The sequence below is a fragment of the Perissodus microlepis genome, chromosome 4 (genome assembly GCF_051167445.1).
Source record: "Perissodus microlepis isolate ML-2025 ecotype Zambia chromosome 4, ASM5116744v1, whole genome shotgun sequence".
Taxonomy (NCBI): Eukaryota; Metazoa; Chordata; class Actinopteri; order Cichliformes; family Cichlidae; genus Perissodus; species Perissodus microlepis.
The window spans coordinates 1,990,793-2,017,133 of NC_140464.1; the positions used below are offsets into that span (position 1 = coordinate 1,990,793).

Below are 26,341 nucleotides of genomic sequence, written 5' to 3' on the forward strand. Positions count from 1 at the left end.
CAGGGAACGGTTCTGGCTCCGTTCCTCTTCACCATCTACACTGCAGACTTCTCCCACAATTCCACCCAGTGCTTCCTGCAGAAGTTCTCTGATGACTCTGCAATAGTCGGCCTCATCACTGATGGGGACGACAAGGAGTACAGAGGACTGACCCAAGACTTTGTGGACTGGTGCCAGCTGAACTACCTCCAGATCAACACCAGTAAAACCAAGGAACTGGTGGTAGACTTCCACAGGCACAAGCATTCTCCACTGCAACCACTGAACATCCAAGGTATGGACATTGAGGCTGTGGACAGCTACAGGTACCTTGGTGTTCATCTGAACAACAGACTGGACTGGACTCATAACTCAGACGCCCTCTACAGGAAAGGGCAGAGCAGGCTGTACCTGCTGCGGAGACTCAGGTCGTTTGGAGTGGAGGGCCCACTCCTGAAGACCTTCTATGACTCTGTGGTGGCTTCTGCTATCTTTTATGGTGTGGTCTGCTGGGGCGGCAGCATCTCTGCCGGGGACAGGAAGAGACTGAACAGGCTGATCCGAAGGGCCAGCTCTGTTCTAGGATGCCCTCTGGACCCAGTGGAGGTGGTGAGTGACAGGAGAATGGTGGCTAAGCTGTCATCACTGTTGGACAACATCTCCCACCCCGTGCAGCAGACTGTGACAGCACTGAGCAGCTCCTTCAGTGGGAGACTGCGGCACCCACGGTGTGGGACGGAGAGATTTCGCAGGTCTTTCCTCCCCACTGCTGTCAGACTCCACAATAAAGACTTTAACTGATCAAACACACACATCCACACATGTGCAATAACACTAAGTGCAATAATCTTTTCTGTCATCGTTGTATTTTTACTCAGTTGTATATAGCATTTGTATTCTATTTTTATCTTATTGTATATTTATTTTATTTTATTCTACTGTATATAGTATTTTATTTTATTCTATTCTGTACAGTTGTGTACTGTATTTATTCTTATTGTATCCTAATTTTTGCCTCATAACTTTTGCACTGTCCACTTCCTGCTGTGACAAAACAAATTTCCCACGTGTGGGACTAATAAAGGTTATCTTATCTTATATTAATAAGTGTCATATAATTATATAGCGTAGTATTAAGTGGACACGGCCCTGATAATAAAGGCCTTAGACTACGTGTCCTTTAGTGGTAGAATGTTGGAGACCCTCACCCACGCTTGTCTGCAGGAGTTGATAACAGGGAACCATCTGCCAGTAGGAATTTACTGGAAGGGAGTAGGGAAAGGTCACAGCCTCGCCAGAGCTGAGAAAAGATGTTTTGCAGCTAATAGACAATAACCTCTGAGTGCGCTGTGCAACGTGACTACTGAATGCCTGTGTAACACTGTTGTTTAGACTAGAGTGGGACAGCCGGTAATAAAACTGTTAGGGGCACACCGCCATTACTAGATCCACGACAGAGTGTCATTCAGGACGCATCTCCCTTGTAGAAGTGATTTTGTGAGAGAATAAAGTGTAAAATGGTCTACTGAGCAGTGTGTTGTCTTCCATCAGATGCCTATGAGGAATCAAAAGAACAGTGAAGTGTTGATATTTAACAGTGTACATTTATCCTCAGCCTCAAACGTCAGACCACAAACAAAAAGCCATCAGACTTCTGACTAAAAAGGCATCACACTAAACGCTCTCAGTCTTTATCTCAATCTCGAGTAGGACTTAAGAGGTGATAAGCTGCCAGGAATACAGTGACAAAGCAAAGAATCTAATATAGGCGACATGAAAAAGGTGGAGCTGAGCAATCATGACTTCACTTAAAGCAACCTTTTCTATTTTCAAAAACCTGATGGACTCCCTGATTTTGGTTTGGGTCAGAAACTATAACCCAGCATCCTCCTCTGTCACACCAACCCTCTGCATGTCCTCCTTAAGTACATTCATGAATCTTCTCTGAGATCTTCCTCTTCTCTTCCTGCCCAGCACCTCCATCTTCATCCTTTTGTCCAGTATATCCACCCTCCATCCTCTGCACATGCTCGAGCCATCGCTGCCTCTCTGCTGTCTCTATGATGGATTCATTTCTGATCCTGCCTTTTTCTCATGGCCACTGTCTCCAAGCCATACATCACAGCAGGCCTCACTACCATCTTGTAAACCTTCCCTTTCATTCATTTCATTTACCTTGTCCTGCCTACTTCCTTCATCTCCCTGATTACCCTACTTTTTCTTTATTAGCCTCTTCCTTCGTATACTTTCTTGTATGTCCTCATTCTCCCTGCTCGCTTTCCTCTGTGTGGAGGATTCACCAAACACCTTCTTGGCAGTTTCCCTCAACAGTGCAGCTGCACTCTCCAGCTACCTGGTATCTGTTCCCTACAACACAGAACCTGAACTCGGTGCAACCTTCTTCCTTCTTTAACTTCAAACATTCAATCCTTGCCTTCAGCTGCTTCCTAGTCTTGATTTTTAAATGGCCCTTTTAAATGGATTTTTAAAGTAATACTACAGAATACCATCTGATGCTGGCTAGTCACATTCTTCCTTCTGTCTCCTTCACTTACATGCCCATTAAAGTCTCCTCCAATCACCCCTCTGTCCCCCCTTGGACACTTTTTACTAACGTTCATTATCGCCCCTTTAATTCCCAGCTTTAAACTCATGATTCTCTCTGGCACTCTCTTTGCACCCAGACGACTCTTCACATACTCTGTTTGCAAGGTTACCCCTAACCCTGACCCTCCATTTCTCTTTCACTCTACACTCTGGTAGAACCCTTTCAATCCACCTTCAATGCTCCAGTCCCTTGCATCCTTTTCACTTGGTCTCATGTGCAAACAATATAACTACCTTCCTTCTCTCCATCATGTAAGCCAGGGGTCTCAAACTCCAGGCCTCGAGGGCCGGTGTCCTGCAGGTTTTAGATCTCACCCTGGGTCTACACACCTGAATCACATGATTAGTTCATTCCCAGGCCTCTGGAGAACTTCAAGACATGTTGAGGAGGTCATTTAGCCATTTAAATCAGCTGTGTTGGATCAAGGACACATCTAAAACCTCCAGGACACCGGCCCTTGAGGCCTGGAGTTCGACACCTGTGACTTAGATGTTAGATCTGCAGTGATATTATACTTTTTACAGTTAGTAAAGTCCACATAAAAATAATGGAGGTGGCCAGAACATTTAATTTTGCGCAATTTACAGTCCCAGATTATTATGAAGACTTCAGCTGACCTGCACAGGAAGAACAACGGCAGAACACCATCAGGTGAATGTCACCTGTCAACGTTCCTGCATGCTGATATTATTCTGATACTAATCTGTCAATCAGTGAACACCAACCTCACCCAAACTTTCACACTCTGTGGAGTGTACAGGGTTTTTTGTTCCTGATGATTTAGATAATTCAGTTCCTGTTTTCCTTTCAAATTTACACAGCAGAGAATTTTTAATACTAGTCTAACTCAGACCTTCCCAAAGTGTGGTATGAAAAGGAGGGGGAAAAAAAACAAAACGCTTGGACACTGCTAGCATGGGGCGCCCACAGAAATGCAAAGCAGGAGATGAAGCATCGCTGAATGAATATATCTAAGCCAAAGACTAGAAAATATGGTGAAGCAAATCTTCCCTTTGGCTTCACCTGCACAAGTGCTGAGGTAGGTCTCCCTGCAGGATTGGTTTTCCCTTCATCGAGAGCAGCGCTGGACTGTTCAAATCACGGACAAACAGGATCCCACAGTTGTTTATGTTTTTAAACCCATTTTGCACAGAGAGGCATTTTTTGAAAACTGCATTGATAGCAATGTTGAATATTATTACACATGCAGTAAAATAATCACACCGTGACGCCTCTGCCTTTCTAAATAGAGGGACAGTAACTGCGTGTGTGTATGTAAGCGTGTAAAACCTGCAGATAGTCAGATTAACAGTATTTCGTCTCTATCTGCCATTCTGCAATTCATCTCATGTAAACAATAACGTGGCGCACAGCGTGATGTGAAAAAAGGCACATTTGACGCTGCGTGACGAACTCTGTATTCCTCGTCCACACGTAAATGCAAAAAAGGAGTTTTAAAAAAATCTCCGTTTTCAGTTTCTTTCTTATTCTCATTTAAAATTTCCAGCTTTTATTAAATAATTATCTGAATCTTACAACAAACGATTGATAGATTGATGCATATATACCACGAAAACAGTGTACGTCACTGTCACAACAGCGTTGATTTCATTCAAAGGCTTTATAGTTTTTCCTATGATGGTGGCCGGTCTCTAGTCAAAATGCCCGGGCCGATTTTTTTGTCCCAGTCCAGCCCTGTGTGCAGCTCATCTGCAGTCTGCTGTTACCTACATCTTCCTACTCAGAAGGCAGGATTTCTGAGTTCTGAGTACAATCGAAAGCACCACGACTGCAGTTTTTGTGCTGGATGTAAGAAGCGCACATGACGCTGTTAATTTCCTGCTTTTATTTTTGTAATTACTTATTTCAACTTTATCTCTGTATTGTTCTTACTATTTTCAATTTCTGCAGCTGGTGCGCCCGCTGCTTGTGGCACAGGGAGGAGAGGGCGGGGCGGCAGGGGATTCTCTGGCTGGCTGGAGCTCACAAAATAAAATAAAATAAAAACAAACCAACAAACACAAAAACACCAGACATCATGATACAGACTTCTAATTTGCACTGATGTTTTTTTGAAATTCAGTATGTGAAAAGTGAGCGCGAGAGCCCTCGGTGCGCCTGCTCGCTGCTGAAGTCAAAGTAAACTTTATTGTCATCTCCGCTACATACAGTCCAGCATATAGAGAGACGAGACGACGAGGCTCCAGTTACAGCAGTGCAAGTAAACAAACAATAAATATAAGAACAGTAAGAAAATAAATATACACTTTAGGACTCGGTTTAAAGGGATCAATAACAATTTAAAATGTATAATTTACAGTTTGATGATTTAAAGTCTCACACACAAGCCGTCGAAAGGGGAGGGGGGCCGGCTGCTGCCAAATAGAGCACATTTCATTTATAATGATGTAAATCCAAGCCCATTATGTATTCATGATTTGAATCCTGGGTTGTGCAAAATCCCAGAAATGCACCTTAGACAAAGTGAATCTGTGAACTAGGTGTAGGTCTGTTAGGTTATGTTGTGGTGATCCTCGGGTTGGGGGATTTGTGTTCATACTGGTTTGTACTGATTTGTCCTGTTCTCATTGTATGACGAATTATGATGGCTGTTTGGTAGCTGTTTGCATACAATGCATACTCTCTCTCTCTTCATTTGTGTGTGTGTTTCTCTGGTGAAATTCAGTATGGTTCCGACAACAGCTTTATGTTAATGTACAATCCTTAATATGTTTTATGTGTGTGTGCATGTGTGGTTGGGGGGGAGGCGCCAGAGGGAGTTTTTGCCCTGGGCACCAAACAGGCTAGGACCGCCACTGCATCCAAGTGATGTCTCCATGATCAACTCACCAATAAAATCTCCAAGTTTGGCTTTGATTTTCAACCCGCTGGTGGGCAGCTCTGAACACCACATCCAGAACACTTTGGATTTTGTTGAGAAGGTGAGAGATATCATTATGGAGGCAGATGAAACCATGGTCTCTTACGACGTTACATCTCTCTTCACTTGCATCCCTGTCACGGAAGCGTTGGAGGTAGTAAGAGATTACAGGATGACCCAACCTCAGCAACAGGACCACTCTCAGCATCAACCAAGTGTGTTTGAACTGTGTCTTCATTCCACGTACTTCACATACAAGGGTCTTTTCTACAGGCAGAAACATGGGTGTGCCATGGGCTCCCCAGTTTCACCCATCGTGGCCAATTTGTACATGGAAGAAGTAGAAAAGAGGGCTTTGCTATCCTACCCTGGAACACCACCAAGCCATTGGTGCAGATATGTGGATGACACCTGGGTGAAAATCAAATCTCAGGATGTTCCACATTTCACGGATCACATTAACTCGGTGGACCAACACATCAAATTCACCAGGGAGGATATGAAAAGTGGCAGGTTAGCCTTCTTAGACTGTGAGATTTCTATCAGTAATGGGGGACATCTAAAAGCTGACGTGTACCGGAAACCTTTGACTCTCATCATCCACTGGAGCACAAACTGGGTATCATCAGGACGCTACAACACCGAGCGAACACCATCCCCACTGACTCTGCAGCCAGGGAGGCAGAAGAACATCACATCAAGAAGCGCTGGGTGGGATGTACAAACGTTTGATAGCAGGATGGATTGGAGAGCCAGCTGGCTTGGATTTTTGCTCTTAGCTTAGCAAGGATCCCAGCATGTTTGCTGCACTTCTGCTTCTTCGCGTACCGCTTTTGGTGACCCATCCTTCGTCCAGTTGCATCAGGTAAAACAGAGGACTGGACGCCTGGTTTCCGTAGCAACCCAAGGACGCGCAAGTGCTTCCAGCAGTTCCTGGTTAGGTTTTGTATCATGATTGTAATTTAGGAGTGTTTACCATTTGTATACTTGAACACTGCTTGTTCTGGTGTCCACGTGGCTCAGAAATCACAAAAGGTGATAGAAAACACAAAAACAGCAACATTTTGGTCCTAAGTGGCCGACCTCCACATCACCTCTGAGGTCTTCCTCTTTTCCTCCTGCCTGGCAGCTCCATCTTTATCATCCTCTGTCAAGTTAACCACCCTCCCTCCTCTGCACGTGCTCAGTCCATCCCTGCCTGTTTGATTCTCAATTGTCCCTCTGATGGAGGAATTTCCATCCCACTCACTGCCAGTGAACATCTTAACATCTTTAGCTTGACCTCCACAACTCCAGTGCTTCACAACAGGTCTCACTGCCATCTTTAAACCTTCCCTCTCTCCTTCTGTCACAGATAACCTCTGATACTTCACCCTCAGTCTAAAACTTCAGGCTGAATTCTCTCAGGTGTGTAAAACAGGCAGGTGTAACATTAAAACACAGACAAAGTCAAATTCCTCTGATGGTGTAAAATTAACAAATGGTCTGTGGCCGCACCACCCAGCTCCACAGAATTATCCACAAGTGCTCCGTTCTCCTCCAGCTGCTCATCACTGATGCATCCAACCTTGTAGAGTAAGAGTTTAACAGAATCTCTCTCATTAAAGAAGCCTAGCACTGCATGTGCACAAAACCACCAGTAGGGGGCGCTGAAAGCTCTCTTTTCACACTGCACACGATTCAGTTTGTGTTATTTCCCACAGGACAAAGACAGTGTTGGCTTTTTAGTTTTTCCCAACATTTAGTAACTTTCTCCCACATCGTTGTTTACATAGTAATCAAATAAAATACTGAAACTGACAGAAAATTAAACCTGCTCTGTGTTATTTTCATGTGTGTGATCGTAATGATGTCATGAGAAGTGTAATTTGACTCTTTTTCATGCCCTGCAGTCAGCTGCTGATGTTGGGCCTGTATGTGTTTGAGTTGTATTTATTTACAATAAATAATGCTCAGCTGTATACTGTCTCAACAGCTTTCCAAGGCTTTCCGAAGATCAGTTAGAATTTCCCAAATATGGGATAAATCTAGGCTTTGATCTTTTTTCATGTTATCTGGATATTTGTGTGAAACTTTTTATTGTGTGTTTATGTTTTATGTTCATTGTCCAAAGACAGTCGTAACCCGATGGTCATGGCCCTGGGTCTGGTGACCAAGTGTTATGTTTTTGATTATTAATATCCTTTGATTTACTGTTAGTCATGGTTCTGTTCCTTCTGCCCTCATCCCTTGCTGAGTGTGTCATGTCCCTTGTGTAGGTTAAATTCTGTCTCCATGTTTATTTATTTGTTTCCCAGTTACATCTCATGCTCCCTCTGTTCCTGTGTGAGTCTGTGGTTTCCTGTTTTATTGTAATAGTTCTGTGTGCTGTGTTAGTATATTCTGTTTTTCTCTTTACCAAATTCCATCGTTACCCTTGGTGTATATATTGTGTATGTTTTCCAAGGTTTTTGTAGTGGTCTGGTTATTATTTTGTGTTTAGGCATTCCTCTGTTTAGTTTGAGTCTTATGTTTTTTCCCTTTCTTGTGGATCTGTCTTAATAAATGGCACGGCTTCAATTAAATCAATTACTTTCTCTTATTTGGGTACTCATCCCTGCCGCTGCATGCTGTCTGCTTTAGCAGATGTGACGCTGATAACTGGTGTTCATTTTTTCTTGCTTTTTTTTTTTTTTTTTTCTTGCTTTTATAGCGCCAAATCACAACAAAAGTCGCCTCAAGGCGCTTCATAGATACAGAGAAAAACCCAACAATCATATGACCCCCTATGAGCAAGCACTTTGGCGACAGTGGGAAGGAAAAACTCCCTTTTAACAGGAAGAAACCTCCGGCAGAACCAGGCTCAGGGAGGGGCGGCCATCTGCTGCGACCGGTTGGGGTGAGAGAAGGAAGACAGGATAAAAGACATGCTGTGGAAGAGAGACAGAGGTTAATAACAGATATGATTCAATGCAGAGAGGTCTATTAATACATAGTGAGTGAGAAAGGTGACTGGAAAGGAAAAACTCAATGCATCATGGGAATCCCCCGGCAGCCTACGTCTATTGCAGCATAACTAAGGGAGGATTCAGGGTCACCTGGTCCAGCCCTAACTATATGCTTTAGCAAAAAGGAAAGTTTTAAGCCTAATCTTAAAAGTAGAGATAGTTTCTGTCTCCCGAATCCAAACTGGAAGCTGGTTCCACAGAAGAGGGGCCTGAAAACTGAAGGCTCTGCCTCCCATTCTACTTTTAAATACTCTAGGAACAACAAGTAGGCCTGCAGAGCGAGAGCGAAGTGCTCTAATAGGGTGATATGGTACTACAAGGTCATTAAGATAAGATGGGGCCTGATTATTTAAGACCTTGTATGTGAGGAGCAGGATTTTGAATTCAATTCTGGACTTAACAGGAAGCCAATGAAGGGAAGCCAAAACAGGAGAAATATGCTCTCTCCTTCTAGTCCCTGTCAGTACTCTTGCTGCAGCATTTTGGATCAGCTGAAGGCTTTTCAGTGAGTTTTTTGGACATCCTGATAATAATGAATTACAGTAGTCCAGCCTGGAAGTAATAAATGCATGAACTAGTTTTTCAGCGTCACTCTGAGACAGGATATTTCTAATTTTAGAGATGTTGCGCAAATGGAAGAAAGCAGTCTTACATATTTGTTTAATATGTGCGTTGAAGGACATGTCCTGGTCAAAAATGACTCCAAGGTTCCTCACAGCGTTACTGGAGGCCAAGGTAATGCCATCCAGAGGAAGAATCTGGTTAGATACCATATTTCTAAGATTTTCAGGGCCGAGTACAATAACCTCAGTTTTATCTGAATTAAGAAGCAGAAAGTTAGCGGCCATCCAGGTCTTTATGTCTTTAAGACATTCCTGCAGTTTAACTAATTGGTGTGTGTTATCTGGCTTCATGGACAGATAGAGCTGGGTGTCATCGGCATAGCAGTGAAAATGTATGCTATGTCTTCTAATGATGCTGCCTAAGGGAAGCATGTATAATGTAAACAGAATTGGCCCCAGCACTGAACCCTGTGGAACTCCATAATTAACCTCAGTGTGTGAAGAGGACTCTCCATTTACATGCACAAATTGGAGTCTATTAGATAGATATGATACAAACCACTGCAGTGCAGTACCTGTAATACCTACAGCATGTTCTAATCGCTCTAATAGGATATTATGGTCAACAGTATCGAACGCTGCACTGAGGTCTAGCAGGACAAGCACAGAGATGAGTCCACTGTCAGAGGCCATAAGAAGATCATTTGTAACCTTCACTAAAGCTGTTTCTGTGCTGTGATGAGCTCTGAAACCTGACTGAAACTCTTCAAATAAACCATTCCTCTGCAGATGATCTGTTAGCTGTTTGACAACTACTCTTTCAAGGATTTTTGATATGAAAGGAAGGTTGGAGATTGGCCTATAATTAGCTAAGACTGCTGGGTCTAGAGATGGCTTTTTGAGTAAAGGTTTAACTACAGCCAGCTTGAAGGCCTGTGGTACATAGCCGATTATTAGAGATAGGTTGATCATATTTAAGATCGAAGAATTAATTAATGGCAGGACTTCTTTGAGCAGTTTTGTAGGAATGGGGTCTAAAAGACACGTTGATGGTTTGGAGGAAGTAATTATTGAAGTTAACTCAGAAAGATCAATTGGAGAAAAAGAGTCTAACTTAACATCAATGGTACTAAGAGTAGCTGTAGATAATATTACATCTGTGGGATGATTACTGGTAATTTTTTCTCTAATGATAAAAATTTTATTTGTGAAGAAGTTCATGAAGTGATTACTAGTTAACGTTAAAGGGATGGTTGGCTCAACAGAGCTCTGACTGTTTGTCAGCCTGGCTACAGTGCTGAAGAGAAACCTGGGGTTGTTCTTATTTTCTTCAATCAGTGATGAATAGTAAGATGTTCTGGCTTTGCGGAGGGCTTTCTTATAAAGCAGCAAACTATTTCTCCAGGCTAAATGATGATCCTCTAAATTTGTGACACGCCATTTCCTCTCCAGATTACGAGTCATCTGCTTTAGGGTACGTGTTTGAGAATTATACCACGGAGTCAGGTACTTCTGATTAGAGACCTTAGTTTTCACTGGAGCTACAGTATCCAGAGTCATACGTAGTGAGGAGGTGAAATTATTAACAAGATAATCGACCTCTGTTGGGGTAGCGTTCAGATAGCTGCTCTGCTCTGTGTTGGTACAGGGCATTGAAGATGATAACAGTGGGTGGATTATATTCTTAAACTTAGTTACAGCGCTTTCAGAAAGACATCTACTGTGATAAAATCTACTCTCCACCGCTGTGTAATCAATTATTGTAAATGTAAATGTTATCAGGAAATGATCAGACAGGAGAGGGTTTTCAGGAAACACTGTTAAATGTTCAGTTTCTATGCCATATGTTAAAACAAGATCTAGAGTGTGATTAAAGTGGTGGGTGGGTTCTTTTACATTTTGAGAGAAGCCGATTGAGTCTAATAACAGACTAAATGCCATGTTGAGGCTGTCATTTTTAGCATCTACATGGATGTTAAAATCACCCACAATAATTATTTTATCTGAGCTCAGAACTAAATTAGATATAAAGTCTGAGAAATCAGACAGAAACTCTGTGTAAGGCCCAGGTGGACGATAGATGATAACAAGTAAGACTGGTTTCTGAGTTTCACAGCTGGGGTGGACAATGTTAAGCATCAGGCTTTCAAATGAATTAAAAGTCTGTCTTGGTCTTTCATTAATTAATAGGCTGGTGTGAAAAATTGCTGCCACACCGCCCCCTCGGCCTGTGCTTCGAGGTTTCTGGTAGTTAGAATGACTCGGGGGTGTTGATTCATTTAAACTAACATAATCATCCTGCTGCAACCAGGTTTCTGTAAGGCAGAGTAAATCAATTTGTTGATCAATTATTAAGTCATGTACTAACAGAGACTTGGAGGAGAGAGACCTAATATTTAATAATCCACATTTCACTGTTTTACTCTTTGGTTCAGATGTGGATACTGTATTGTTCTTTCTTTTTGATTGTTTAAGTTGTTTGTTGCTGGTTTTTAGTTTGTTTTTTGTCTTTTTGGAAGCTGACACAGTCTCTATGGAGATGGGTTTTTGGGGGGGTAGCAGGAGGAGAGAAGCTGCAGAGAGGCGTGTAAGACTGCAACTCTGCTTCCTGGTCCCAACTCTGGATAGTCATATTTTGGGGGGTTTAATAAATTTGTCCATATTTCTAGAAATGAGAGCTGCTCCATCCAAAGTGGGATGGATGCCGTCTCTCCTAACAAGACCAGGTTTCCTCCAGAAGGTTTGCCAATTATCTATGAAGCCCACATCGTTTCTGGGACACCACTCAGACAGCCAGCAATTTAAGGAGAACATGCGGCTAAACATGTCACTCCTGGTCTGATTGGGGAGGGGACCAGAGAAAACTACAGAGTCCGACATTGTTTTAGCAAAGTTGCACATCGATTCAATATTGATTTTAGTGACCTCCGATTGGCGTAACCGGGTGTCATTACTGCCGACGTGAATTATGATTTTACTGAATTTACGTTTACCCTTAGCCAGCAGTTTTAAATTTCCTTCAATGTCGCCTGCTCTGGCCCCTGGAAGACAATTGACTATGGTTGCCGGTGTCTCTAGCTTCACATGTCTGAGAACAGAATCACCAATTACCAGAGTTTGACCCCCGGCGGGTGTGTCACCGAGTGGGGAAAAACGGTTAGACACATGAACGGGTTGGTGGTGTACCTGGGGCTTCTGTTTAGGACTATGCTTCCTCCTCACCGTGACCCAGCCGCCCTCTTTCCCCAGCTGCTTGGGGTCTGCCGGGGAACAGCTAGCGGGGCCTACGCTATCTTCGGCTGCACCAGCTACAGGGGCCTGGCTAGCTACGGGTGAATGAAGGGTGCGAAGCCGAGTCTCCAATTCAGTAATCCTGGCCTCCAGAGCTGCAAATATGCTACATTTGTTACAGATATCATTACTGCTAAAGGAGGCCGAGGAGTAACTAAACATCTGACACAATGAGCAAGAAAGTGCAAGAGGGACAGGTGAAGTAGCCATGGTGCTAACGAGTCGGCTACGAGCTAAGCTAAGCTAGCGAAACAGTACAGAGACAGTGAGTGAATACTTTGGCTATAAATTAGGTAGTGAGTACACAGAAAGTGTGCTTCGGATGAAGCACGTGAAGATTATACTATGAAAGAAGAATGTATTTAAAAGTTGTTAATTAAATTGCTAAGCAATAAGCAATAAGCATTTCTTAAAATAAAACCCTTGTTGCTTCATTGCCCATGTCAGTCATGAAAAGGACATTTTTAATCTCAGTGATATTTACAACAGAATAAAAAAAAATAACATTATAAAGTAGAACTTCAGCAGAATCAGTGAAAGAGCTTGCAACCATTCTCCAATAATCACTCACTTTACTGCCACCATAACAGATCCAATACCAGAGAGAGGTCAGAGAGTGCTCAGTATGTGTGCTGCCCTTAAAGACAGTTCGGTTCAACTGTGAGCATTAAGTGCTTAACATTGGCCCAGGACATGAGGCAGGGATGGCCATTGTCTCTGTGTTCCAAAAAATCCACAAATATATTTCTCTAAATCTGATAAATATCCTACTGATCTGTTCAGTTTCAGAAAAACATGAAGTTTAAACTGCTGGGCTACATTTTTATGTTCAGTGCAAGATTTAGAGGATTTCTTCCAGTCCAGCCTGAATCTTGGGCTCCAGGTAGTCATCCCTCAGAGGTACAGAAACACATGTCATTAATCTGCTTTTTCTTAAATGTCTATAGTTTCTCATAATGAGGTCAGTGTAAGGACAAGGCCCCACAAAATATAGAGAAATGTAATTTCTTCATGTCATTTGATCTGTTCAGCTCACTGTGTTATGCTCATTAACTAAATCAGGATTACAGAGGTTGTGTAAATAAAACTTCCTCAGTGGGTTGGTACGGTTTTTCTACCAGAATCCCTATATACTGTATAACACTAACTCTCCAGGCTGCACAGTGTGAGCCTGAATTTATCACAACGAATGTCTCATGGTGCACATAAAACATTTGCATATAAAAAAAAAATACTTTCATTGTAATCAGTAGAACCCCCTCCAATGATTGGATTGGATGATGGCACTGTACTGCCCTCTGGGATTTGAAGTCGACATCTCTGTCGGAGGGTCATGATGTTTGCGCTGAAGATTCATCCAGGAGTATTTCATGTATGAATGCCTGTTTTGATTATCCAGAATATCATTACTGAGCTCTCTGCAGAAATCCAATCAAGGCAGAATCAGATCAAAGATTGGCAGGCAAAGCTTTAAACCTGTAAAGTCTCAACGTCGAAGCTTGTTCACATTCATTTGTGTCCATCACATCATGTCAATGAAGTCTGGGTTCCCTAAAGGCAGAGTTGGAGACAAAAGGCGAAGCTGAGGAGATGGAAGAAGATAAAGATGAAGGAGTGAGCAGGACGACCCTCGCTGCTGTCGAACACGCTTTTCGAGTCAGTAGTAGTGGTAACCATTGTGGTGGTGTAGGTACTGCTGGTAGTGGTAGTGACGGAGACATTGGTGGGGTTGGCGGAGTTGGCGCTGGTGATATTCAAGGCTGGAGACAAGAGTGTCTCGACCGTCTCAGACAGGAAGGAGTCAAAGGTGCTCAGTCTGGTGAAGATCATGACTGAGCTTCGTCTTCTCCTGGCAGAGGAGCTTGGAGCTGTTAACACGACCGCCTGGAACCAAGAGCTGCCCTGCTTACACATCAGCGGGCCGCCAGAATCACCCTGAACAAACAGACAGGAAAGTTAGTGTTTCAGAGTTTGAGACACTCAGAAACCTTGGACCAAGATTATATTAACTACCTATAACTAAACGACCAAATTCAACTAGGTGTTAAAAACATTTTAGACAGTTGTAACAACAACAATAATAATAATCAGAATACATTCACTCTAATAAGAAATTTAGGCTTAAAACAAACATACAAAGGCACTAAATTGCGGCTCGGGCAGTGGCTGAAGCAAAAACTCAGGTGTGGGAGGAGTTCGGAGAGGCCATGGAAAAAGACTTTCGGACTGCCTCGAAGAGATTCTGGCAAACCGTCAGGCGTCTCAGGAGGGGAAAGCGGTGCTCTACCTGCACTGTGTATAGTGCTGGTGGAGCGCTGCTGACTTCGACTGAGAAAATTGTCAGGTGGTGGAAGGAATACTTTGAGGACCTCCTCAATCCCACTGACACGTCTTGATAGGAGGAAGCAGAGTCTGGGGATGAGGGGAATGACCCGCCAATTCCTGGAGGCGAGGTCACTGAGGCAGTTAAACAACTCCTTGGTGGCAGAGCCCCTGGTGTTGATGAGGTCCGCCCCGAGTTCCTGAAGGCTCTGGACGTTGTATGGCTGTCCTGGTTGACACGCCTCTACAATGTTGCGTGGAGATCAGGGGCAGTACCCCTGGACTGGCAGACTGGGGTGGTGGTCCCCATCTTTAAGAAGGGGGACTGGAGGGTGGGTTCCAACTACAGGGGGATCACACTCCTCAGCCTCCCTGGGAAAGTCTATGCCAGGATGCTGGAAAGGAGAGTTTGTCCGCTAGTCGAACCTCGGATACAGGAGGAACAATGCGGTTTTCGTCCTGGTCGTGGAACACTGGACCAGCTCTTTATTTTGCCCAACCAGTCTACATGTGTTTTGTGGACTTGGAGAAGGCATTCGACCGTGTCCCTCGGCACTGGAATGGTTCGCAGCCGAGTGTGTAGCAGCGGGAATGAGGATCAGCACCTCCAAATCTGAGGCCATGGTTCTCAGCTGGAAAAGGTTGGAGTGCCAACTCCGGGTCGGGGATGAGTTCCTGCCCCAAGTGGAGGAGTTCAAGTATCTCGGGGTCTTGTTCACGAGTGATGGGAGAAGGGAGCCGGAGATCGACAGACGGATTGGTGCTGCGGCTGCAGTGATGCGGACGCTGCACCGGTCCGTCGTGGTGAAGAGGGAGCTGAGTGTAAAAGCGAAGCTCTCAATTTACTGGTTGATCTACGTCCCTACCCTCACCTATGGCCATGAGCTGTGGGTAGTGACCGAAAGAACGAGATCGCGGATACAAGTGGCAGAAATGAGCTTCCTCCAAAGGGTGGCTGGCCTCTCCCTTAGAGATAGGGTGAGAAGTTCGGACATCCGGGAGGGGCTCAGAGTAGAGCCACTGCTCCTCCACATCGAAAGGACCCAGCTGAGGTGGTTCGGGCATCTAACAAGGATGCCTCCTGGGCGCCTCCTGGGTGAGGTGTTCCGGGCATGTCCCACCGGGAGGAGGCCCCGGGGCAGACCCAGGACACGCTGGAGAGATTATATCTCTCGGCTGGCCTGGGAACGCCTTGGTGTTCCCCCGGATAAGCTGGAGGAGGTGGCTGGGGAGAGGGAGGTCTGGGCCCCTGCGACCCGGCTCCGGATAAAGCGGATGAAGATGGATGGATGGATGGCACTAAATTAAGTTAGCCTTAAATCTAATTGGCCCGTAATGAAGACTGAGATTTCAAAGCTGGAAATTCTTACATGTTTATAAAGATTCCAAGCATTGTAAGCCCTGTGGAAATTGAAAATGATGAAACTATCCAAATTCATCATGTGGCTCTGATGAGCAGCTAAATCCAAGGTCCAGAATAAACAACATGTCAGCAGAAAGTGTTATAAGAAGAAGAATCCAGTCATTTACCTGCTGCAGTGCAAACACGTCTGTACAGATGCTCTCACTCGATGATGAGTTCCCACAGTTTACCACCGAGGTCTGAAACTGCTGCATAACTTCCTCAGCTAACATCATGAAAGATAAGAAAATCCTGATGTTTGACTAAAGAAACTGTAAGTGCAGTGGTCCACATGTGTAATCTGAGAGATGGACTGGTGCAGAGTCTGGGCAGAACTCTGTCAGCCTTCATGTTGCTGACTCACCTCCTCCTCTTCCAGGACTCCAACTGGCCGCCCAGCACGCCAAGCCCTCGGCGAAGGTTCTCCCGTTGTCCAAGCAGATGGGCTGGATGTAGTCGGTCAGGGTGGGCTGGGCAGATAGACGGAGGATGGCTATGTTGGTCCCGGTCGTGTTGCTCAGAGTGATATTTATCACATTCAGCGTCACCTCAAAGGGGTTGGATCCATTTAGCTTCAGACGCCCCAACACGACAGTCCACTCGGACGCTACAGGGGAGCTGTGGGAGGAACGAAGCACACAAACATAAACTTCATCAGCTTCAAACAAGATCTACACCTTTACACTCAACTTCATGGGACCCAAGTTTTACTCATTTGAACCTGGTGACATTCAGGCCTGGTTCTTATTAAAGAGGTATATATTTAACTAGAAGACCCAGAGAGCTAATCAGTTAATGGTGAAGTTTTTCTCTTTGATTTAATTTGAAAAAAAGTAGGAAACGCGTCACAGAAAATGTTGCTGACGAAAAAAACAATCACAGCCGCAGCGGGCTGAATCGAAGCCTTGCTTTATCTTTATAGAGCTGCACATCAGGTTACACTGTAAATGACAATGTCCCTATGGACTAGTTTTAACACAGAATCAGCTTAAATGCTAACCATGTGTGGGACTGATCAGCTACATGTGTGGAAAGTGTGGAAGTGTGGCACCATCAGGTGATGTGGGCTGGCACTGAGATCAGCTGATCTGCTGGGACTGTGTTCAATTTTCATTTTTAAAGACTCGCTCATTTCCTTAAAGGGATGGTTCCATTTTCAGTCTTTTGGGCACAGTTTTCACTGGTGGATTAATCCACAGTGGAATAAAGTTTGTTTACAAAACTTTGACTCAGTGGAAAGAGAGAGTGTTCAGTCTCAAAAAGATCTCCACCATGTTTTTTGACCACCATCGGTGGTTGTTCATCTGCATGTTTATGCTTTTAATTTAATTCTGTACCTTTGCTTTAGATTTTTCATGTTGTAATCCAAACAGCGTTGAACAGCTGCAAACTAAACTTTTCTTCATGTTGTCTGTGAAGGTTCTCAGTCATCCAGGTCATCGTAGTCTAAGGAGCTTGGAAAGAAACGTGTCTGGACTTCTTTAAGTTGCTTGAAGACCTCTCATCCGAGAAGCTTCTTCAGTTCTAAAGGTCAAATGGTGGAAAGTCCCAGATTCAAATCCCGTGGGAGTGTCCCTCCAGAGAGGGACAACAGGACCCCCCTTCTTCATGTTGGAGCTTGATGGTGATTTGATTCCTGCCAGTCTTTTCCCAGTAAAGGTTTTTAATAGTGATTATCAGAGCCAGCACTACCATTTTGGACGGTAGAAAATTTTTTTTAATTCCACCTGAGCTAATCATCTTGGTATAGGCTCTGCCTCTTAGATCTTCACTGTCGAATAGGGAAAATATGTTTCAACATAAAATGTAAATATGTGGTACAACTGGTCCGTGGTACAACTTTTGCTTGTGCTGTTGTTGGTCTGTCAGCCAGCTATGGAGAAGAATTCTAGACTACAAAGAGCTGAAGTGAAACTGAAGGTTTAAAACAATGAATAGTATCCACTGCAGCCGCTGTCTGTACCCTTTATGCTGCATTTTTTTCAAATCTTTGATGATTTTCTTGTGCCTCTTTTTGTGAACTCAACTGTCTCTTTGTCTCTTCTGGTTCTGGCCCACTTGTCAACTAATCAGCATTTGACTGATGCACAGTGTCATCAATGTCAACTGGACGTGAACACGACTGTGGTGGGGGGAAAGTCATGTCATTTACTCAGTCCCCAGAGGATGAACTGTATCATTGTCTGTCCAAACTTCAACTGACCTTGAGAAGCAGTTGGCGTTGCTCAACACTGAGTCCAAGGCCACCAGAGTCCCACCACACACGTGACTTCCATTCTTCTGTAGGCTCGCCATCCACGGCCACGAACCAGCCACCACTGAGGGTCCCCCCATGTTGCGAGAATTCCTTGGAGCTTGTCCACAGACCAGTGCTGAAAAAATAAACAGAGGAAGACACAAAGAAATTTTAAAAACTTGGACCGCATGAACCCGTCAGCTTGAGGTCAGGTAGGTTAGACCAAACCATTTTTTTAATAAAGTGTTTTCATGATGGACACTCACCGTGGGGAGTGGTCGAAGGTCGCGTGGTTGTTGTAATGATGGCGGCTCTGTTGGTGGTTGTTGCAGGGACTGTGGTTGTTGTGGTGGGGATTGTGGTTGTAGGTGTGGTGGTGGTGGTTGAAGGTGTGGTGGTTGGCACTGGTGTCAGTCCTGTGCAGGAGACACTGAAGTCACTGTTAGTCCCAGTGGACGTGAACGTCATGAAGCCCGGCTGGTTGAAGGAGATCTGACTGTTGATCCAGGTCTGGTACTGGGATACTCTGGTGTAGACTCCTGGAAGATTCGGCCTGGCACAACCTGTTCCAAAACTGACGATTCCCGCCTGAATCCAGCGACCGCTCTGCTTGCTCACCATTGGACCTCCTGAATCCCCCTTTGAGAGCAGAAACATTTACTGTTAGCTGAGGAGAAGAAACTGTAGAAGGTGAAAATGTGCCAAACACAGGTAACAACAATCACCTGACAGGAGTCCTTTCTTCCTGCACTTAACCCGGCACAGATCATGTTGTCAGTGATTGTTCCCACTCCATAGTCACAGTTACACTGCCTGTTTCCCACAACAGGAACCTGCACCTCCATCAGGTTTTGTGGAGAAGGAAGGGACACTGAGACGGACAAAAAAATCAAACAAAAATCTGCTCAAAAAGTTCAACATTTATTGTCCTATCTGCTTGTGGAACATGTGGGTGGTCAGCATAAGTTTGGTACTAGAGTGATCTTGTAGCCACGATTCCTCATGTATCAACCTCATTTTATAATAACCTCATGTTTTAAAAGCCATCCATCCATCTTCTTCCGCTTTATACCTAAGCAGAGAAGCCCAGACCTCCCTCTCCCCAGCCACCTCCTCTAGCTTGTCTGGGGGGATACCAAGGCGTTCCCAGGCCAGCCGAGAGATATAATCTCTCAAGCGTGTCGTGTGTCTGCCCTGGGGCCTCCTCCCGGTGGCACATGCCCGGTACACCTCCCCATAAGGTGCCCAGGAGGCATCCTTGTCAGATGCCCGAACCACCTCAGCTGGCTCCTTTCGATGTGGAGAAGCAGTGGCTCTACTCTGAGCCCCTCCCAGATGGCCGAACCTCTCACCCTATCTCTAAGGAAAAGGCCGGCCACCCTTCGGAGGAAGCTCATTTCCAACGCTTGTATCCGCTATCTCATTCTTTCGGTCGTGACCATAGGTGAGAGTAGGGACATAGATCGACCAGGAAATTGAGAATTTTGCTTTTAAGCTCAGCTCGTTCTTCACCACGAGGGATGCAGCGAGACCCCGAGATACTTAAACTCCTCCACTTGAGGCAGGAACTCATCTCTGACCCGGCGTGGGCACTCCACCCTTTTCCGGATAAGAACCATGGCCTCAGATTTGGAGGTGCTGATCCTCAATTCCGCTGCTTCACACTCAGCTGCAAACCATTCCAGTGCAGGCTGGAGGCCGTTACCCATTGAAGCCAACAGAACCACATATCTGCGGAAAGCAGAGATGAGATTCTGAGGCCACCGAAGTGAAAGCCCTCCGCCACTTGGCTGCACCTAGAAATTCTATCCATAAAAGTTATGAACAGAATCGGTGACAAAGGGCAGCCCTGGAGAAGCCCATCACCCACTGGGAACGAGTCCAACTTATTGCCGGCTATGCGAACCAAGCTCTTGCAACGGTTGTATAGGGATTGAATGACCCATAGCAATGGGCCAGACATCCTATACTCCCGCAGCAGCCCCCACAGGACACCCTGAGGGACACGGTCGAATGCCTTCTCCAAGTCCACAAAACACATGTAGACTGGTTGGGCAAACTCCTATGCACCCTCGAGTATCCTTGAGAGGATAAAGAGCTGGTCCAGTGTTCTGTGACCAGGACAAAAACCACATTGCTCTTCCTGTATCCAAGGTTCCAGCACCCTGGCATAAACTTTCCCGGGGAGGCTGAGGAGTGTGATCCCCCTGTAGTTGGAACACACCCTCCGGTCCCCCTTCTTAAAAATTGGAACTACCACCCCGGTCTGCCAGTCCAGGGGTAACTGCCCCTGATCTCCCTCCGTGTCTTTCCCTCCGTGGTCCATGTCCCTAGTCTCTTGTCTCCAGTATCTTTGTGTTTAGTATTATTTCCTAGCTTTGGTTTGTTTTTGCAAGTTTATTGTTTATGGAGGGTGTTTTTTCTGCAACTGCCATAAAGCAGCCTCTAGGAATTTACCCCTCCGTCTGAGTGTCCTGCATTTTGGGTCCTACATCCTGACTGCCACAGCCATTTCATAACATTAACACTACAGAAACATGTATCGGATTGACTTTGTTCAGGAGCAAGCCAGTGGGATAAAACACCTCTAATTTACAGTAATGTGAATCACACATGGTAAAATTTAGGTAGAGCTTATTTGTCTGTCTGTCTTCAGACAGTAGTTCTTGTAAAGCACCAGAATATTATCACATGCTCTGTGGCAGGGTGTGGTCTGTGGTTCCACTGCAGAGGGGATAGTGGGTTCAGGCGGCAGTACCAGGGAGGCTGGCAGACCAACTGGCACCAATGTGGTATTTCATATTTTAGTAAGTGGCTGGAATTAGAGGGGAAAGGTGGAACTGTATGGGCTCAAATTGTGGCCATAAATAAATTGTAGTAATAAGCTCAGTAAAGCGCCAAACCCATCTGTTCTCTGACTGGACTGTTAAATTTGTGATTGACATGACATTGACCAATCAGCTGAAGGGAAGAAAAATCGGGTCAAAATTCATACTTGTTGAAACCCACACACAAGCGAGGGCACATAAGTCTAGTTTTTGCTTTGTATCTGTGAACAGACCTTAACAAAAAAATTTGTAACTTGTGTAAATATTTTTTTACAAACACAAATCTTTTTCACACACACACACACACACACACACACACACACACACACACACACACACACACACACACACACACAAACAAACTTCCTGTTTTACTTTGAAGGTATGTGTCTTATGTCTTTGCATCCTCGTTTCGTCAGCTCTGATTTCTCCCTGGATTCAAGTTTCAATTTGGTTTCATTAGTTTCCCGGTTTAGAGTTTTCTTAGTTCCCTGTGTTTACTATCTCCGCTCCTGATGAATCCTGCACTTCTTGTAAATAAAGCTCGTTCTCATCACAACCTCTGCCTGCACGGGTCCTCACCTCACCTCCACATAGCCTGCCTTGCCAGCCAGGACAATTTATAGATGCATGAACATAAAAATGTCAATGACCAACATGGAGAAATGTTTCATGAAGACATTGTAAACAAGGAGAAATGCGACAAGGCAAAGTGGAGCCTGGCAGAGTTGGAAGACTTTTGTTGAAGACTGGTACACAACTCACCACACAATGACCTGCTGCATATCATTTCTGGGTTGCTTACATTTGAATATAAAATGTATTCAGTAAGCAGGAAAAACTTGAAAAGCGATGGGCAGTGCTGCCTGGCAATAAAAAGATAAGACAAGCAAGCTTGCAGCTGTTTCTGCATTAATAAGACTTAACATCTGCAAAGAGAAAATCAAGATCATGAAAATAAATATAGCTGTCTCAGAAGTTGTAACACAGGCATGGATTCCTTCCCTTATATTGGGAGTGTCATTAAAAGTTGGGAGAACAGACAAAGCAAAAGCCTTCTTACAGCTGAAGAACATCTGGAACCAAAGAATACAAGATTACCTCTCTGAACGAGAGGCAGGCCAAAGAATTTATGGCAACAAGATGCCTGAAAAGATACCAAGACGTTGAGATACAGATAGCATCAGATGGTTTGTTCTAGCCATTATTTTCTATTGAAGGCACAATTCAAATTTAAAAATGAAACATTTTAAAAATAATGTGTTTGCAGTCATCAGAATCTCTTTAGCTCACAGAAGAAGAATTGTATTGCTCTAAATATTTCTGAGACAGCACTCTTATTTCCTGAATTAATATCAACTTTACTCTAAAACCAATCAGGTGTCTTTATGACCCACCTCCTTCTCCAATGTTGCCCCAGCCGGTGACCCAGCCGTTAACACCGCTGTAGAAGATGCTGTTTGAAGCTGCCAGGCAGACGGGAGAAATGTACCTGGTGAAAGTCACCGGTGAGGAGAGCCTCAGGAGGCAGATGTCGCTGTCGTAGGTACCAGAGTTGTAGTTTGGATGTTTGATGATCTGTGTTACTGTCCGAGACACTGCATTGGGATTAGATCCCTGTAGACTCTGACGTCCCAGATTCACAGTCAGACCGCTTGCAGTAATGCTAGGATCAGGAAACGAAACGATGCACAGTTATTGAAATGAAATGACATCTTTGACTTTTTACCCTGTTAGCTATTTATCATGTTACACCCCTTGTCCCCTGATGGGGAGTTTTCATAATGTCTTTATTCCACTAAATCATGTTTAGTGTTCAGCTTCAGCCTCATTACTCACGTTTGAAAGCAGTGAGCAGCAGTCAGCACCCACTGACTGTTAATGAGGGATCCTCCACAGAAGTGGGACCCAGATCTTTGCAGACTGACCTGCCAGGGCCAGCTGCCATCGGGGGCCACCTGTCCTCCTACAATCCTGGTGTTCAGCTTTGGCTGACCACAAACTGAAGACAGACATTAAAACACAGAGTGAGCATTACTGTATGAGCTGTAAACTCTCAGCATTACAAACTGCTGAGTGAGGACACAGTGATCCTGGGAGTCTACAGTTCACTCACAAACTAATATTCAAATGAAACAAAAGATTTATTACACATAAAACTAAATCATTATACAAAGAAGCTTTTTCTTACCATCCAGCTGTGACTCAGACTCTGAAACACAGAAAACAATAGTGGTAAAATTGACTGGCTGTGGTTAGCTGAAAGCATCCAGCAGAGGCTCCAGCAGAGAGTCAGTCCCCACAGACTCCCATATTAAAACGTTACAGCAGAAATAAAAATGTTTACAGCCTGTGCACACAGTGGATGTTGTTCTACTAATACCACTACTACATTACTGCAGAGACTGACAGTGTTATGTTCATTCATCCATCTCAGGGTCAGAGGACAGTAATATATGACACAGAAATTTAAAGAAAAACAACACTGACTTCAGTTAAAGGTTCACATTCAAACACGAGACAAACAGATGCACACAATCAAAATATAGTTTTCCAAATGTAGGTGTCCAACATCACCTCAGCTGTAGTAATTATTCTCATGTGTCCCATGAGTGGATAAATATTAGTAATGATACTAATGCATTAGTAATATTTATCCATAAGTCATGAGAACCTTAACTTCACCATGTCTGCCATGAACATGTCTTCACATTCTTGCTATGGTATTTTAAAGTTATGTTTACTGAAGCCTACATAATTGTACCAAATAAAGTGACTTCCTTCATTCATGTGCAACAGAAGCATTAGAAATATCCTGTCTCAGAGTGACGCTGAAAAACTAGTTTATGCATTTATTACTTCCAGGCTGGACGACTGTAATTCATTATTATCAGGATGTCCTAAAAACTCCTGCTCCTCACATACAAGGTCTTAAATAATCAGGCCCCGTCTTATCTTAACTTTTCAGCCTTCAGTTAATCCAAAATTAGAAAGAGAAAGCAGATTTCTCCTGTATTGGCTTCCCTTCATTGGCTCCCTGTTACATCCAGAATCGAATTAATCAGGCCCCATCTTATCTTAATGACCTTGTAGTACCATATCACCCTATTAGAGCACTTCGCTCTCACACTGCAGGCCTACTGGTTGTTCCTAGAGTATTTAAAAGTAGAATGGGAGGCAGAGCCTTCAGATTTCAGGCCCCTCTTCTGTGGAACCAGCTTCCAGTTTGGATTCAGGAGACAGAAACTATCTCTACTTTCAAGATTAGGCTTCAAACTTTCCTTTTTGCTAAAGCATATAGTTAGGGCTGGACCAGGTGATCTTAGTTACACCGCAGGGCTAAGGTTTAAGATTTTGATGATTTGATGACATATAAAGAAAATTGAATTCAGTCAAATTTTGTTATCACCAACAAAAATAACTTTTGAATATCCAACTCATAGCGTATTTGTCCCAGCTCGAAGCCGACCGGGAGGTCGATGCACGATGTGCCGGGAAAGCGGTGTTCCTCCCAGCTGTAGTAGGTCTCGACCTCCCGTTAGCTTCGAGCTAGTGGGTGTCAGATCTCCGAAAACGTCGGAGCACTTTTGCAAATATGTGATGTCTTGTAAACCGAGCAGATATCTGACGTTTACACTACTACATTCATGCTTCAAAATATCTTAAAAGTGTATTTTGTGACCCAGAAAGAGTAATATTACAACTAAGTAGCTGCCGCCATTGTTGGAATTCAACTTTTGCGAGATCTTGCAAAAGTTTTGCGAGATCCCGAGTTTGTTTTGCGAGATCTCGCAAAAGTCCGTCTTAATTTTTTTTTCTCCCATGTCCCCTGCGGGGCTCCGTACCTCCCAACGTATAACATATGGATGATTTGTCACAGCCGTCGGTATGTTGCATGCTGGCATGGGAATGTGTTGGAATGTACAATCTACAAAGGACTGTGAGCCACATATTTACACTGTAATACCTGTTCTAAGTCCTAAGTGTTGACGAATACCACCCATATTAGAAAATATGGTGAAGTAACCAAAAAGAAACTGAAATGAAAATAAAAAGGAATTTCAGGTATTAAGAGGGAAAAGTTTTTATTTCAATGTGCAGTTATTGCTAGTTATGTGACTTTGGGAGATTTTATTCCACTTTTCCATTTTTCCAATGCCTTTCTTAATTAGATTATTTTCCCTTCTGAATGTCCACCCAGTGTGATATTCCCTCCTGCTTCGAAAAGTGAATTTTTAAATTCCAGGATTTCCTGCAGTGTCACTTTAAAGTGAAGCGATGTGCTCCTGAGTGTTTTCGCCCTCTGAGTCGTACCTGATGCAGGTGTGTGCAGAGAGCTCTTACCTTGGGTCAGGAGCATCAGCCCAGCAGCCAAACACATCACTTTGTAGAAAGCCATCGCTGTAAGATCCAAACCTCCAGACCTGCTGAGGCATAAATAACCTTCCTCTCTCCTCCTCCTCTCTGTCTGCATTAAGCACACCTCTCTCTGACACCTGTCTGACGACACGCCCAACACCTCACTGCAGCTCACCATTTCAGCTTTCAGGCAGCAATGTTGAACGTTTTTATTAATCCTTTCCAGCAGTCCTGTCTATGTCCTTCAGCTCCCTGACTATCCCACTTTTTCTCTCTTCATCTGAATGCTTTCCTGTACTTCCTCATTCCAACACCAAGTCTTCTTCAGTACACCAAACACCTTCTTGGATGTTTCCCTCAGTGCTTTCCCAGCTATCTGGTAACTTTTTCTTTCCACCCAGAGCTCTTCATCTCTTATTTTAGCTGCTTCCTCTTCTTTATGTTTAAAGTCTTCCTACTGACTGCCATCGAATTCTCCCCTGAGACCACTGTGCAGTCTCATATCTCAGATTGCAGTTTCTACAAAAGACATACTTTTATCACCCAGCAACATCAGTTTCTTTATTTATTTTCTTTATGTCAAGCACAAAATGTAACAAAAAACAGCCAATATTTTGTTCGTTAAAAGATTCTGTTCCATCCATCCAAAGTCAGGTTGTTTCTCTCATCAGTATGATAAATCCACTTATTTCATATGATTTGAATCAGGTTTTTGTGAATGAATGAGCTAGAGATGAAGATACACAACACATCTGTTCTGTGAAGGAAACAGATTCAGTGACAGCGGGACTGACACAACAGGAAGTGCCAACAATGAGCCTGCCCAGGAATAAACCGGTCAGACTGCACCAGGTTTCCCCGAATGAACAAATGAACTGAGTTCAC

The 26,341-nt window shown here is 44.0% G+C and overlaps 1 protein-coding gene across 5 annotated transcripts; it reads right to left on the reverse strand.

Annotated features, from left to right (window-relative positions):
* Window positions 1-13,860: 13,860 nt before the first annotated feature.
* Window positions 13,861-25,506, reverse strand: LOC146387975 (polyserase-2-like). Of its 5 annotated transcripts, XM_084925039.1 has the most exons (11): window positions 25,442-25,506; window positions 23,289-23,309; window positions 22,937-23,099; window positions 22,495-22,763; window positions 18,995-19,140; window positions 18,638-18,908; window positions 18,237-18,405; window positions 16,398-16,651; window positions 16,162-16,259; window positions 14,067-14,244; window positions 13,861-13,994 (listed from the first exon to the last, which is right to left on the reverse strand). In XM_084925039.1, exons 1-11 carry the CDS (start codon window positions 25,494-25,496, stop codon window positions 13,861-13,863), a joined length of 1,758 nt encoding a protein of 585 aa, XP_084781165.1. In that variant the 5' UTR covers window positions 25,497-25,506. The 5 variants fall into 5 exon arrangements, with proteins under 5 accessions (XP_084781165.1, XP_084781164.1, XP_084781163.1 ...); XM_084925038.1 differs by having other exon boundaries at window positions 13,861-14,244; window positions 18,656-18,908; window positions 22,495-22,751; XM_084925037.1 differs by having other exon boundaries at window positions 13,861-14,244; window positions 18,237-18,402; window positions 18,599-18,908.
* Between the last annotated feature and the right edge of the window lie 835 nt (window positions 25,507-26,341).

Excerpts from the sequence above, each read along its gene's own strand:
- LOC146387975 (XM_084925040.1), bottom strand. The coding sequence starts at position 25,496 with ATGGCTTTCTACAAAGTGATGTGTTTGGCTGCTGGGCTGATGCTCCTG. Across the intron at positions 23,310-25,441 it reads GCTGATGCTCCTGACCCAAG|AGTCTGAGTCACAGCTGGAT; the intron begins GTAAGAGCTCTC and ends TCTGTGTTTCAG. Across the intron at positions 19,141-22,494 it reads GGGCAACATTGGAGAAGGAG|TGTCCCTTCCTTCTCCACAA; the intron begins GTGGGTCATAAA and ends TGTCCGTCTCAG.